Source organism: Natator depressus, chromosome 11 (assembly GCF_965152275.1).
Source record: "Natator depressus isolate rNatDep1 chromosome 11, rNatDep2.hap1, whole genome shotgun sequence".
In the NCBI taxonomy this organism is placed as follows: Eukaryota; Metazoa; Chordata; order Testudines; family Cheloniidae; genus Natator; species Natator depressus.
This window is the reverse complement of record NC_134244.1, coordinates 37885713-37899857: the sequence shown is the minus strand read 5'-3', so window position 1 is coordinate 37899857 and position 14145 is coordinate 37885713. Positions and strand designations below refer to the sequence as shown.

General features: G+C 40.1%; 1 protein-coding gene across 2 annotated transcripts in view; it reads right to left on the bottom strand.

The window, feature by feature from the left end:
• CERS6 (ceramide synthase 6) overlaps nucleotides 1-14145 on the bottom strand; it is a 210552-nt gene that overhangs the window by 37055 nt on the left and 159352 nt on the right. For both annotated transcript variants that reach the window (XM_074967512.1, XM_074967510.1), the window contains exons 5-6: nucleotides 13004-13054; nucleotides 8385-8477 (exon numbers count right to left, since the gene is read on the bottom strand). In XM_074967512.1, coding sequence (XP_074823613.1) covers nucleotides 8385-8477; nucleotides 13004-13054 — 144 coding nt within the window. The remainder of the gene's footprint in view (nucleotides 1-8384; nucleotides 8478-13003; nucleotides 13055-14145) is intronic.

Here is a 14145-nt window from a genome sequence, read left to right as displayed (position 1 = left end):
AGTATATCCTCAGTTGTGAAATGAATAGGTTCTGTCAGTGCCCCTCCCATTCTCAATTGTTCAACCTCTAGATTGAGAAAAAGGAAGAGAACATGAGTTGCAAAGGAGTCCACAGGTTAATATAGTGGGATAAAGCACCTCACCTCACCTCCTCTGCTTCAAAAGTTCTCCCTTTCTCTTTATAAAATTATAAATATTTTATTTCCTTTTCCAAACAACAATCCCTAATTCTCCATTGCCTTGCACCTTGTGCTGTCATTTATAGGTGCGCAAAGTGATCTTAAACTCACTCTGCACAGATATAAATGACCAGAGAAGGAGCAGAGGGGAGAATCTGGCCGAGATAGCAGAGCAGAAAACAGAACACAAGGAGCCTGATTCTCGTCACTTGCTCTGAAAAAACATCATGATGTTGGCCCATATGGAAGCAGTGACATCAGTGCTAGCATTTGCTTTTTGTAGATTCCAGGAATTACTATGACCTCATTCCACTATTAATTGCAAGGAAAGCGAAGAGTAAAATATGACAAAATATTTTCCCTTTGGGCATGTGAATTCTGTTTGTACCTTACAGTACAAGTAGCATGTACAGAATGATCTAAAAAATCTGCAGCACATTCTTGCCTGAGAAGTCTCCCTAGTATTAACAATGAGAGGATACCACTCCCCACTCTCCACTTTATTGGAAAACATTAACAAGTACTCTGGGTGTCCCACAATCGAGAACTGGATATCACTAGTAAGTCCACCACGAGGCTGAAAAATAATGCTAAAACCAGATATTTGTGTTGTAGTTTGATAATTGTTTTGGGAGGAAGAAATACAAGCTTGAATTATTTATGGATTTTTTTCAAACAACATTATGGTCCCTGACATTAAGGCTGCTGACTGGAGCACAGTGAAAGATATTCTGCAGTCATCTCAAAATACTGCCTTAATTTCAATTTCTTAAGACAAACAGAACACAAAGTAAGGAAAGCAGGATTAAATGTTGCTTCACATTCCAAGGGTCTTAATGATCAAAATAGAGAAAAATGGTCTGTCTTTCTCACATTCAATACCAGTCCAGATATTTATGGCCATCCAGTTGAAAATTTAAGCCTTCTATAATCAAATTCGTGAAGCTTTTACCTTTCCCCCAAATATTAGAAAAAGCATGGCTAGGAAAATAATGTGGTCTCTGAGGTTTCCACATTGACATATCATGCCTTGTTTCCTTACACGTTTCAGTTAGGTGTAGTACGGAACTGCCTTTTGATTTCACTGCCAATGGCAATTAAGTTAGTACAGACTCAATCCAAATGCAGGGATAAGTCAAGCAGAAAATCATCTCTGCTTTTGTAGCTGCCACATCCATGCTTGTATAAATACTAGACTTTTCAGTCTCTTTTTGGAACTCTTTAAGGAGTTCTTGACCATCTGTATTGTGTGTCAGAGACCTTAAGATTCTTGAGCAATAGCATCTTTATTTATTATCTACTTATGGATCAGTTGTCCAGTGGACTGTTTCCTTCACGTAATTCACTCTCTCTTTTAAAAAAGTTTTATCTGTCTTATTCTCTTTTCATAGTATATAAGAAGTACCACAAGATGGATGGAATAGGACCTTGGGTTTGTGGCAGGGTCGGATTCCCCATTCCCAATTAAGGTACCACAGTGTTGGCCAAGCCAGTGTTTGATCTGCCAGCAGAATCTGGTAGCAGGAAATCCACTCACCCTATGCAAAATACAGATACTATGGGGAACATTCAGAATACCATCAGTGGCCACTTTGCCCCTCTTTTAGATCTACAGGACACAAGAGTAGAACTCTAGGCCATGAGTGGGGAGATTTTAGGGATGAGCCCATATCCAAAAAGCAAAATCTGGGTGGCATCAGAGATTGACAAATCTAACAAGAAAAAAGGAAGCATATCTTAAATCTGAACACAGCACTGAGCAGAACAACAAATACAAGGAACTAGAATGAATGGTCAAAAAGGCTAAGAAAAACTGACTCGAGAGGTAAAGAGCTTGAAAAACAGTTTCAAAAAAGTAATGCAAGATGGCTTTTTCAGAGAGTTAGATTACTATCAAAGTTAACACCTGTAATCGATGGCCTAAAATTCTTCTCTATGGAAGTGTGCATGTCGAGAGAGGCCATGGACATCTAAGGACAAAGTGGTATAACACTGTATATAAAACCACCCACAATCCCCCAACAGACTCAAACGGCAACTCAAAACAGACATGGATGGAAGATTCTCATAACCTCAGCCCTACCCCATCCTGACATTGCAAAAAGGAGATGATAATGATTATATTATACATATTCTATAGGGCTTTTTGAATCCCTTATTCTATAGGTCAAATTCTAACATCATTTACACGCAAACAAAACCAGATCACTGGGGATGCAGACATTTGTAAGGTCAGGATTTGGCCCTCTATTTCCTTCTATGTTTGTGATTTTAAACTTCTTCAAAAATTTTAACTAACAAAATAGTTTGTGTCCTTTGTAGAACTGATCCAACACATCACAGAGAATATATTTTTGCAGGATGTTCAAAAGGGAGGAACGTTCCTCTCTGGAATTTGCTTCCCTGTTGGTCAGACAGAATGCAAGCCCAAGGATTTTTAGGATTCCCATGCAAAGCTCACTTGTGAATTCCAGCCCTTCCCTGATTGGTGAGTGGGGGCTGAGAGGAGATTGTGACTGGAGGAGTTCATTTTATTTGCAATTTATTGTTGCATAGCTTGTACCATCCACACACACAGAACCTTTCTGATGGAAACATATTTATAAATAAGTAAATAAAATAATATTTTAACACCAAAAGATAGTTTTTAAATTGTGTATGTACAGAAATAGTTTATATTCAACGAGGCACTCTGGAAGTGAATTGTACTGTGTGAAACTGTGGCATATTGAGTGAGAGAGTCATTCATTAGTGAAACTGAGCAGTCTTTTCACATGAATTGCCCAAAAGTTTACTCAAATACTTTGTATTTCATCATGTCAGACTGTTTCTTTCCTTTAAAAGGCCATGAGGTTTCCAAAGAGGCCCTCTTAAGTTATGTTTGAAGTGTCTCAGACATAGAACAGCAACAGTGTGGTGAATTAAAACAAGCAAACAAAACATATTAATGGAGCCAGAGGATATTTCCCACTGGATTATGGATGGAATTTTCCAAAGTGACTGGGGAGCTCACATACCACTGAAAGTCAATAGGACTTCTGCTCCTTTGTCATCAGGGTGTTCTGGAACAATTCCACCCTCTATTGAGCTTGTTCCATTAATATAATATATTAAGGATGGGGGGGGTGGTTGTTGGGGGTTTTTTTTGGGGGGGGGGAATCTCACTTAATTTCAAGTCTTCAACCATAACAGTTCCATCCTAGTCACCCAAGCTCCACAAGATCAGCGCAACGTGCATTTTTTCTCTCTGAGACTAAACACATCACTGTGATTCTTCCTCCTTTCACCAGGGTATGCAGAAAGAGTTCCAAGGACTAACCATAGACATTGTGGAGCAGATTGCTCATGAAATATAGTTATAAACTTTCCATAAACATAACACACCATGCAGGGTAATTAGCAGCTACAGTTTTTTTTAAATGAATGGAGAAGATCTGGGCACTGCTAAGCCACCTGAAAACATATAACATTTGTAATCACTAAAGTACAATTTTCACAATCTTTCGTTGATCCAGGAAAGCATAGATTGAGGTAGCAATTTTACAAAATCCCTTAGGCTGACCTTAATAAAATATATTTCTCTCAGAATACACTTCTGCCATGCTACCAACATAACACACATACATAAATTTCACTGATTCAAACTAACTGATGCTCTCTGACAGCCATAAGATTCTTAACCGATCTGGTTTTCCTCTTACTGTTTGTGCCCTTTAGAAGTGGAATCTGGGAAGCAGCACAGAGGTGTAAAAATCATAACTCTGCTGCAGTCTTTGTAAACTGAAAACACCTTAAGGTTAGAAAATTATTACAGCGATACAGTAGAAAATTATGATCAAACATGCCATTATGAAATTATAAAAGTTAATCTACCCTGTTTCATTGCCTTAACTGAATGCTGATGCTATGTAGTGAGCAAAATAGTTAGATTTTTGTCCACCTCTTTTCAGTCACACAGAGATAATCTGATGGAATTGGGTAACAAACAAATAAAGACAAAACAGGTATTTGAAAATCAGCAATCCCATGGGAAGTCATTTTCAAGTCATGAATTTGCTATATGGGAGGAATAAAGTAGAGATGGCAATAGTGAGTGAATTTCCCTCACGACGCACAAAGTGAAAGACCAGTGTTGGAATGATGCCAGCACTGAGCACCAGCACTGGAGCTCTAGCACCAATCATTGAAAGAGGTCAGACAAAATGAAAGTGGGCAGCGGAATTCCAGCAGGGACTCAGATGGCAGAAATAACTGCCATGGCATTTCTAATCACTCTGTACTATGACACCATTGCTGTGGCATTCAAAACTTCTTAGAAAGAGATCCAAACTTACATAAGGAATTAATTTTCCCACTGTTAAAAAAAATAGCAACAGATTTCTCAGGCTGAGAACTGGAAATCTGCCACCTATAAATGTCCATGAAATACTCCAATAATGTCCTGTATTGGGTGGCAAACTTCACATTCCTTCTAGCCACGCAGCAGCTTAGTTAAATGGGTACTAGGCTGAGACACAGGAGAGCTGTTTGTAGATTCTGTCTTCTAATATTCATTAGCTACCCCTTATAAAAGTAGCAGTCACAAAAAGTGACAGTATGAACAGTAACTATACGTCACAGAATCCCAGAACAAAGCTTTAGAAAATGCAATACCAAATTTGCAATGTGCAGGATGTTTCCCATTGGCTTGTTTCTTAGTGAGACTTTTTGATTTAGTGGTCGAACTATTTCAGAAGGTTTTAGACACTGTAGTCTTTGATAATTGAATATTCAAATTGTAGTGACCTCACAACGAACCAACACTCACTCGATGATATTTCTTCTGTATGTGAGGGTCAACAGTGTAAATATCACAACTCACACTATGGGCCTGACCCCTCCCTCACCACTTTTACTCCAGTGTGATTCCCATTGGCTTCAGCAGATTAACACCTGATTTGCACAAGTTAGTGGAGTCCGAGGCTCAGCGTGTAATCATTTGGGAACAGAAAATCGACATGATGTTAGTGTATAGGCTGTAACTGATGAAAGATATTTCCCTTGTAGATCTCAGGGTTTAAATGCTATTAACTTCATTTTTGGTTTTCAGCATCTGTTTAAGACCTGTTTGGTCATTTGTCTTTTTTCATAAAGTTATCTTGCTCTCAGTTACGCTCATGCCAGTTCATTGACTCCAGTGGAAGTGTAACTTAAGAGCAAAATTGGACCTGAATCTGTACAATTAGAAGCCACAAGGCTCTTCAGCATCCTAAGACCAGAGAGGACCTTCAAAGTTCATACATGTCACTCACAGGTCACTGATAATGAAAGCCATGTACACAGGACAAAAATAGAAGCTAAAGGTCTGGGCACAGGCCATGGTGACCAAAACTCAGTCAGACACATAGAAAATAGGCAAGGTTTAAATGTCCTACCCCCAAAAGGACAAACAGAGAAGAGTGGAGGGGAGGGAGAGAAAGCATTGAGCTGCAGTCCTTCATTGTGGCTGACCTTTGCTGTATATTGCAAGTTCAGTGCCCGTAAAGTCCATTCACACCTACATTGCCAGACAGAAAGGTTAGATATCCACAAGCACACAAACTTAAATAAATAGAATAGTCAATTTTACCCATGTAAACTGTGTGCCAAAGCCTGCATTCCAGACATCAATGGAAGTTTTGCCCAAGTAAGTATACAGGGCCTGATGCAAAGCCCACTGAAGTCAATGGAACTTTTTTTATTGGCTTCAAATGAATTGGACCCATAGAGGTAAATTGTACAACCAATAGACAGCAGAACCACTCACAGCATTCCACTCCATAAGGCAGTTCCAGGTGCAAGAAGGCTGCATGGGGGAAAATTCTGCCTCCCTCTGAGACTCAATCCATGCAACAGTGTGGGGCCAGAGAATGGATGTGCCCAGAGGGGAGCAGCTCTGCTAGTTCTCTGTATCCTGGAGCATGAGAGGCTAGATCTCAACCTGACCCCTCAGGAGAGACCTGGCCTTTGTGCTATGGGCAGGTTTTGGCCTAGAGTAAGAACTTCAGGAATGGGCCCTGTTTGCATGCACAGGATCCAAAACAGCGAGCAGTAATTGAGTGATTAGATGCTCAGCTAGTCAATCTGGGTATGCAAATATCTACTTGTCTGATCAAATGTGACAACTCTCTAAGTCATGGGAGAAATGGTCATATTACTTGCCCCCAAGAGGTTTCAAATTAGGAAAGTTTTTGAACATCACAATGGACCTTTTGAAAGCTGCATTTTAACGCTGTTATATACTGTTCAGTACTTTCCCACTTTTTATATAATCTAAGATGTTAGCAGGCATTTTTAAAAAATGCATCCAGGTCAGCATTCCATAGTTTTGCAATTATGACATTCCTCCCCCCAGAGGTGCACAGAGAAGGCAGAATAAAGATATAACTGAGCAGCACATAAGGCTAAATACATGCAGTGGGACTGCTTAGATATAATGACACATTTCTGCAGGAATAACCTGAATGATATTGTAACTTTGTTGCAGAGATTTGGTATTGGTTTTCATATTTGCAAATGGTTATGTCCTGCCTACTACTGGTGCTTACACGTATCGTATTTGGATTGAATTCTTCTCCGCTGTCAGACTCTTCTGCTGAGCCATGTTTCTCTACACCTCTGTTTCAGGATGAGTAAAGTTGTATTGATTTCAAGCCACTGACTGACTGCACATGTAGTGACTGTAAGTAGATTGGGCACTCGGAACAAACGGCATATATGTCTGTGTCAACTGTTCTGTTTATACTGTATCATCTAACAAAGATCTGAGATTCTTGGACATTTCCTTGGGCTTCCTGATTCTGGAGAGAAACTTTGCAGATGCTGAAAATGGAGTATTTTCCTTGCTGAAACAAACACAGACGAGGATTCCCAGCTGTACACTGTGGTTCCAGGGGGAGGATTCATTTTCTTGAGGACACTCTTTATTCTCTGCTTCGTTTCCCAGAAATATGGTCTTGTTAGAATTAACTGCCCCATTAAACAGGGATTTTTCTTTTAAAATTATGGGTTAGGCTGTAATCACTTAATTAAAAACTGCGTCAAAAGGGGGACGGACAACTTTAATACAGACATTTTCTTACTTTTCAGTGATTGACTTTGCAACCTAAATAAAGTTCTTTTAACTGTTTTTTTAAAATGTAATTTCCTTATTCTTTTAAAGAAAAGAAACAAAAATAAATTCTATCCTATGCAACTTTAACACATTACAATAATCCGAAGCACAACATTAACATTGTGTTTTAGACCATTACTGTAGAATACAGCACAGGGTTTTTATTGTTGTTGTTCTTTTTGGTTTTGTTATGGATGATCATTGTGCAATTCTTGCTGCCTGTTGAAGGAGAAGGAAGGGAAAACAAAATGGAACAGGCTGCCATTGGTACTGTTCAATAGCATTCTCATATGGACAGCCAGCACCGACAATGTGGTTCTGCAGGGTTAAAGGTTCTGGTTAAAAGCCCATCTGCTTTGTATAACAGGCAAGTTCCCAAACGATGACTTAAAGATGGACACATTGGGAATGGATTTATTTCACAGTCTATACAGTTTTCCAACTTCAAAATTTCATTTTTTCCCCATTACACAGAAAATAAAAGACACTGGGTTTTGTTTCACACATATGGTTAGTTATAGCTATATACAAAAGATATGAAGCTTCTTGAGGTTTTCATCTGTAAAGGAAAGATTGATACTGTAGTATCAATTTAATATCAGATACATTTATATGCCTTCATTTTGTCTTTACAGGGAGATGAACTCAAAGTTCTCATGAATCTTACCCCAGATGGTCTAGTAAATTCACAGCAGCATCTAGCTCTGACACTGATGCTCTTATCACATCATGTCAAGTGAGTACACCACAGTTTACTGATCATCAAGAGACAACACAATCCCTGATGTGAGAGTAGCAGATTATCAATTGACATTGTGGCCCTTTGCCACTGAATATTAGATTACTGTGGGCTGCTTCAGCAAGGTGCAGGAAATGGCACATCCCACTGCCCAGGAACCGAATGACGTGCCCACTTTAACATCAGTATCACAACGGTGAACATCTACAGTAGCCTGCAAATGGAAATAACATGTGTCTAGCACAGTACATAGCGACAGGGTTGCATGCTACCCAAGAGTCAATGAAAGTGTGCGTTTACAGCCCCATCAAGTTTTTACACTGATTGTTCTTACCTTTCTTTTGATGTCCGTGAACTGAGAAAACATTAAGGACCAATAGAATGACAACTCGACTATGTAGTAGTAATGAAGGTCAGGCATCAGCGGCTGAAAGAGGAAGGTTTAAAAAGATTGAGAAAGTAATTTGTTTTATAAACACTAAACTCCACAAGGAGAGGGGAAATTGCAGACTGACTACGGGCTAATCTTCCTATCTGGGACAGTTCTGACAGGTGCCTGTTCCAAGCACTATAGCTCTGTGAGAAGAAGCCCCTCCTCATCTGTTACTTACGCTTCTCCTTTTTTATGTTTAGATCCTGATAACTCAGCTATACTCTTTCCCTTCAATGCCAGTAAGACAGGCCCTAGATCTTTAGGTACCTAGAGCAGAAATGTTTCTGGCCAATTTTGAACACTGCATTTTTCTCATATGCAGCAAAGGAATGTTTGATTATACAATTGTCTCCTGTTGGTTTCCAAATCAGCTGCATCCAATTTAGAGTATACCAAAAGCTGCAGATGCACAGTGAATTGGGAAGAAACGGCTCCAGTAAACAGTCTTACCTTTGTGTGTTGACACCATGGTGGGATTAAAGTAGTGCTGTCAACATCACCATGATGAAAGTTATACCAGTCTTTCTAATGTAATCTATTCTTACGGGGTCTAAAAATGACCTATGAACATACTATCTTTTGGAGGACATGAAGCAATTTGTATAGATTAAATCCATTCAGATCCCTTTGGCCTACAACACAGAAAAAAGCAGGGCCCCATACCCTTACCAGCAGCCAAGGAGTGCTTGACACAGCTGAGAAGGGCAGAAGTGTAAAGAGGCTTTAAGTCTGGTCCCAGACATAAATTAGAGCAGACTGGGGGCGACTCTAATTTACACTCAGCCATGCCCATTTCCTGCTCATCATGTCCCCTACATCAATGACAGGGAGGGGTTCTGAGATAGGAGATGTTACTGCATTTTTATGCCACTGGAGGACTCCCCTGGGCAGAGAGAATCCTTGAGGGGCCAGAGTCACCAGGTTTAGACCAGTTTTGCACTGGAGGACCACCCAAAGTTGTTGCAGAGCAGGGCAAAATCTGTCCTACATATGTAGTTTTGATCATCATTTCTATTCTATGACACAAACAGATTTCTTCTTTTAAAATCTTTTCATGTCAATAAATCTTTATTTTCATGTATTTCTTCATATTTAGAAAACTCTCTTTAGGTGCCTAGCCAATGCTCTGGGATAATTGTTTTTCCTGCTTTGTAAAACACAATAACTTTTTTTAAAAAGTGCTTAAATTTACTGGTTGGGTTTTTTTTTAAGTTTCAATTATGTCAATCATACAGATAATGCAAAAACTCAATTGTTGCCATCACCAGGTCTGCTTGCCCATTTTTAGACAATCTTTTCTAGCTTTGTATTAATTTGCTTAGTTTTTAATGTAATGCAGGTAAAAGGTACCTGGTTGATAATCCTAGAATCCAAAGGCATGGGGAGTTGGATGGTATGCTCTCCCCAGTTTCCCCACCAATGAAGGAACAATTCATATGTGACAAAGGGTAGTTCATTCTCTCTGGCCCATTCAGTCTTTGTCTGCTCTGCTGACATTGCCAGGAAGGGGGTTGATTAGTGGCAGTTTTTTAAACTTAATTCTGATATATGAACTAAAAAGGAAGCTGGAATTACAGCCAAAATCCCCAAAGAATTTACAAGGAAAATTTGTATTAGAAGAATTTTTAGGATTGTTGGTTGTTCTCTATTGATAAGTTTTTCTAAACCCAAGAATCAAGATAATTTGGGCGGCGGGAACCTCCACACTGTAAGGATGTCCCAGTTTTCATCTCATAACAAATGCATAACAAAAGTAGAGAACTTGATCAGTTCCAATGTTAGTTCCTGATCCTTAACTTCAATAGTGCGTAAAGTGAGGATTTGGGCCTTAGCCAATCAAGTGAATACAGAATCACCCACTTGTCTATATCTATATAGAGTTGTGTTGGATTTCTGGAATGCCATGTTGAATAATTCATGTGAGTCACAGCATGATTAGAACTTTTGTTCATTTAGAAAACAAAGCAAACAAACAAAACCCCCACAAACACAACCTTGATTTGAGCCCAACACATTTTTTCTCTGGGACAATGACTGACTGTTTTTATTTTGTGATTTGCTGTCTATCAAAACTCATTCTCTGGCACTGGACCTTCTCTTTGTCTGCTGCTTGTCTCTATAGATCTCATAGATCTCTACTAGTATTCAAAAGGTACAACTAATTTTTTCAGTAACAAAGGGCGACCTCTCTGTCCTGACCATAAGCTTAGCAAATATTCACGCTCTTTAGCCAATCATACTGATTCTTTTTTCAGAAGCAGATTGTAAACTGCATATTACATACATAAGAAAAACACATCTCGACATTTTAGACTTCTCAGATTGCAAAAACTCTTAAACTGGTTTCTCTTAGTCTTTTGGGCACTAATGATCACTTATGGGTAAGGTCCCTCATAATGAGGGACATTCCTTATTTTTTCATCTCTGTACAAAAAGACTAGGAGTTGCTGAGTGCTGCAAAGAGCAGCAAGAAATACCCTGGCGAAGTATGTGAATACTGCTTATGAAAATACTACTACTACTTTCGGGAGGAGGGGTAGGGCGGGAGTGCTAAGAAAACAGTCCCTTATTTTTGAAATACAACGTTGGCAACCCTACTTATGGGTTTGTACAATGTCTAGAACAACGGGCCCCTGATTCTTGCTGGGGGTTTTGAGTACTGCTGTTACCAAGTAAAAATGAAGAACAACACTGGGGCTAAACAGGTGAATGTTTGGAGTCCTTCTGAAAATTTAGAATTTAGATGGGTAGAAATGCTGCAAACCAAAAACACAACCACAAGTTACCGCAAGTCTTGAAACCTACATCGTTAGGTGATATTTGTGACTTTTGATACCCGATTTAAAAAAATACTATATATCATGACAATGGATTTATGTTTAAAAGTATTAAGAAGACAGATGAGGCACAAGAAAATGATTGCTCTGAAATTGGCAATTAGCTCCAAACAAAATATTGCTCTCACTCAAACAGCTGTGAAATCCCCAGGGCTCTCTTATTGAAGCCTGATGCTTATTTACATTCTTTTAAAAAAGAAAAAAAAAGTGTACTTGTGGCACCTTAGAGACTAAAATTTATTTGAGCATAAGCTTTCGTGAGCTACAGCTCACTTCATCGGACGCATGCAGTGGAAAAAACAGTGGGGAGATTTATATACACAGAGAACATGAAACAATGGGTGTTACCATACACACTGTAACAAGAGTGATCAGGTAAGGTGAGCTATTACCAGCAGGAGAGTGCGGGGGGGGGGGGGGGGGGGGAACGACACCTTTTCTAGTGATACTCAAGGTGGGCCATTTCCAGCAGTTGACAAGAACTTGTGAGGAACAGTGGAACTAATAACTTAGTTAATAACTTAGGCTTGAATAAAGACTGGAATGGATGTGTCATTACACAAAGTAAAACTATTTCCCCATGTTTATTCCCCCCCCCCCCCCCCCCCGGCACTGTTCCTCACACGTTCTTGTCAACTGCTGGAAATGGCCCACCTTGATCATCACTACAAAAGGTTTCTCCCCTCTGCCGCCGCCCCCCCCGCTGGTAATAGCTCACCTTACCTGATCACTCTTGTTACAGTGTGTATGGTAAACCCATTGTTTCATGTTCTCTGTGTATATAAATCTCCCCACTGTATTTTCCACTGCATGCGTCCGATGAAGCGAGCTGTAGCTCATGAAAGCTTATGCTCAAATAAATTTGTTAGTCTCTGAAGTGCCACTTTTCTTTTTGCGGATACAGACTAACATGGCTGCTACTCTGAAACCTTACATTCTTCTGTAATCTTGCAAGTATGATACTCTTGTGATGACATAAATGCAAACTAGTATTGCATAAAAATACATCTCCATGAAGCTGAACTTTCCCAAATGGTTGCCAATGCCAACTCCTAACCACATATGCACGGTGACATTTTTCTCTAATGAGCTCTCTAATTAACAATATTATTTAAAATTTAATAGATATTGATTAACTGATGCTCCCAACACCTCTGAGTGGTAGGTAAGTATTATTAGCTCTCTGAGTACATCTACACAACAATTAAATACCTGAGCCTGGCCCAGGTCAGCTGACTTGGGCTCATGGGGCTTGGGCTGCGAGGTTGTAAAATTGCTATGTAAATGTTCAGCCTCAGGCTGGAACCTGAGCTCTAGGACCTCACGAGTGGGGAGTGCTTTCAAGGCTGGGTTTCCCACACTTTGAATACGAGGAGGTATCTCCTCCCACCATGCGTGCATTTCATGCAGGATTCGGGGAGATTTTTGTCCCCAGACAAACTATCTTTTTGCCAATTATTGCTGATGCACTTTTGTCCTCACCAGGAGGGACGGGTATATTTCCTTCTCTGAGGATGTCGCTCATGTTGCTCCTCCATGACTCAGACAACAGGGCGTGCGAAATGGTGTTTTTTGGGTAGTCTGATAAAGCTAATCAACATTTGCATAAAACGGGGGTTTGCATAGTAAAAACAACTTCTCATTGAGGTTGTATATTTATTTCTATATAACAGGATGACTTACCTGATATGGGTATCCATTCCAGCACTGCCTTGTGTTCCAGAGCCAGGGAGTCTTAAAGAAACAAAAAACAAAGGGGCATGTTAGTAGTTGTGAAATGAAACAATGCAGTCCCTGGCAGTTAAGATGTAAATGGTTAATATTTTTCAGGGACTAAATCCTGAGAGCTGCTGAGCATTTGTATGTCCTCCCACTGGAGTCAATCAGCACTGAGAGTGAGCGCTAGACCCCTCAAAGTTGTGTGTCCCATATTAGAACAACCCACTGTGACATTCTGTACCTCGTGGGAACACCCTACACCGACAAGTTCATCCTTATAAAATGATTGTTTGGTATCCAATGCAAAGTTTGTCATGTCGGATGTCTTCGGAAGGCTCATGATGCACTGAGCATTGTTGTTATAGTGATGTTATAGTAATTGTTGTTACAGAAATGTTATAGTAATGTTATAAGTTATAATTCCATGTATATAGTTATGAGGCTGAAAATGTATCCTCATGGCTTAAAGCAAGCCCAGGCAAAAACTCTCCAAAAGCAGAGGGGCAGTTCACACCACATCAGGCATGTATGGGACAGCCTCACAGGAACAAAGGACACTGGCGTAGGCAACAGCAAAGGATCTGTTGGACCAGGGGTTCTCAAACTGGGGGTCGGGATCTGTCAACCTCCACCCCAAACCCCGCTTCACCTCCAGCATTTATAATAGTGTTAAATCTTTTTGAAGTGTTTTTAATTTATAAGGGGAGTCACACTCAGAGGCTTGCTGTGTGAAAGGGGTCACCACTACAAAAGTTTGAGAATCACTGTGCTGGACTCGCAGTGAGCCACACCCCTTCCTTTGGTCAGTTTTGGACTGCGATGAGGTAATGCTCACCTGACTCTGAAAGGGACAGGGGGGTGCAAAGCCAAGAGGGAAGAAAGGACATGTTAAAAGGGAGAGATGTTTGCCATGCTCTTCCTCTCTCTTCCACCTGTATCTACAGACACCACACCAAGCGACTGAAGCACTGATCAAAGGGGAGATCCTGGCTGAAGGGCAACCAACCAGCCTGTGGCGAGAAGCATCTAAGTTTCTAAGGGCATTGAAAGTGTTAAGATCAGCTTAGAATGCGTTTTGCTTTTATTTCATTTGACCAAATCTGACT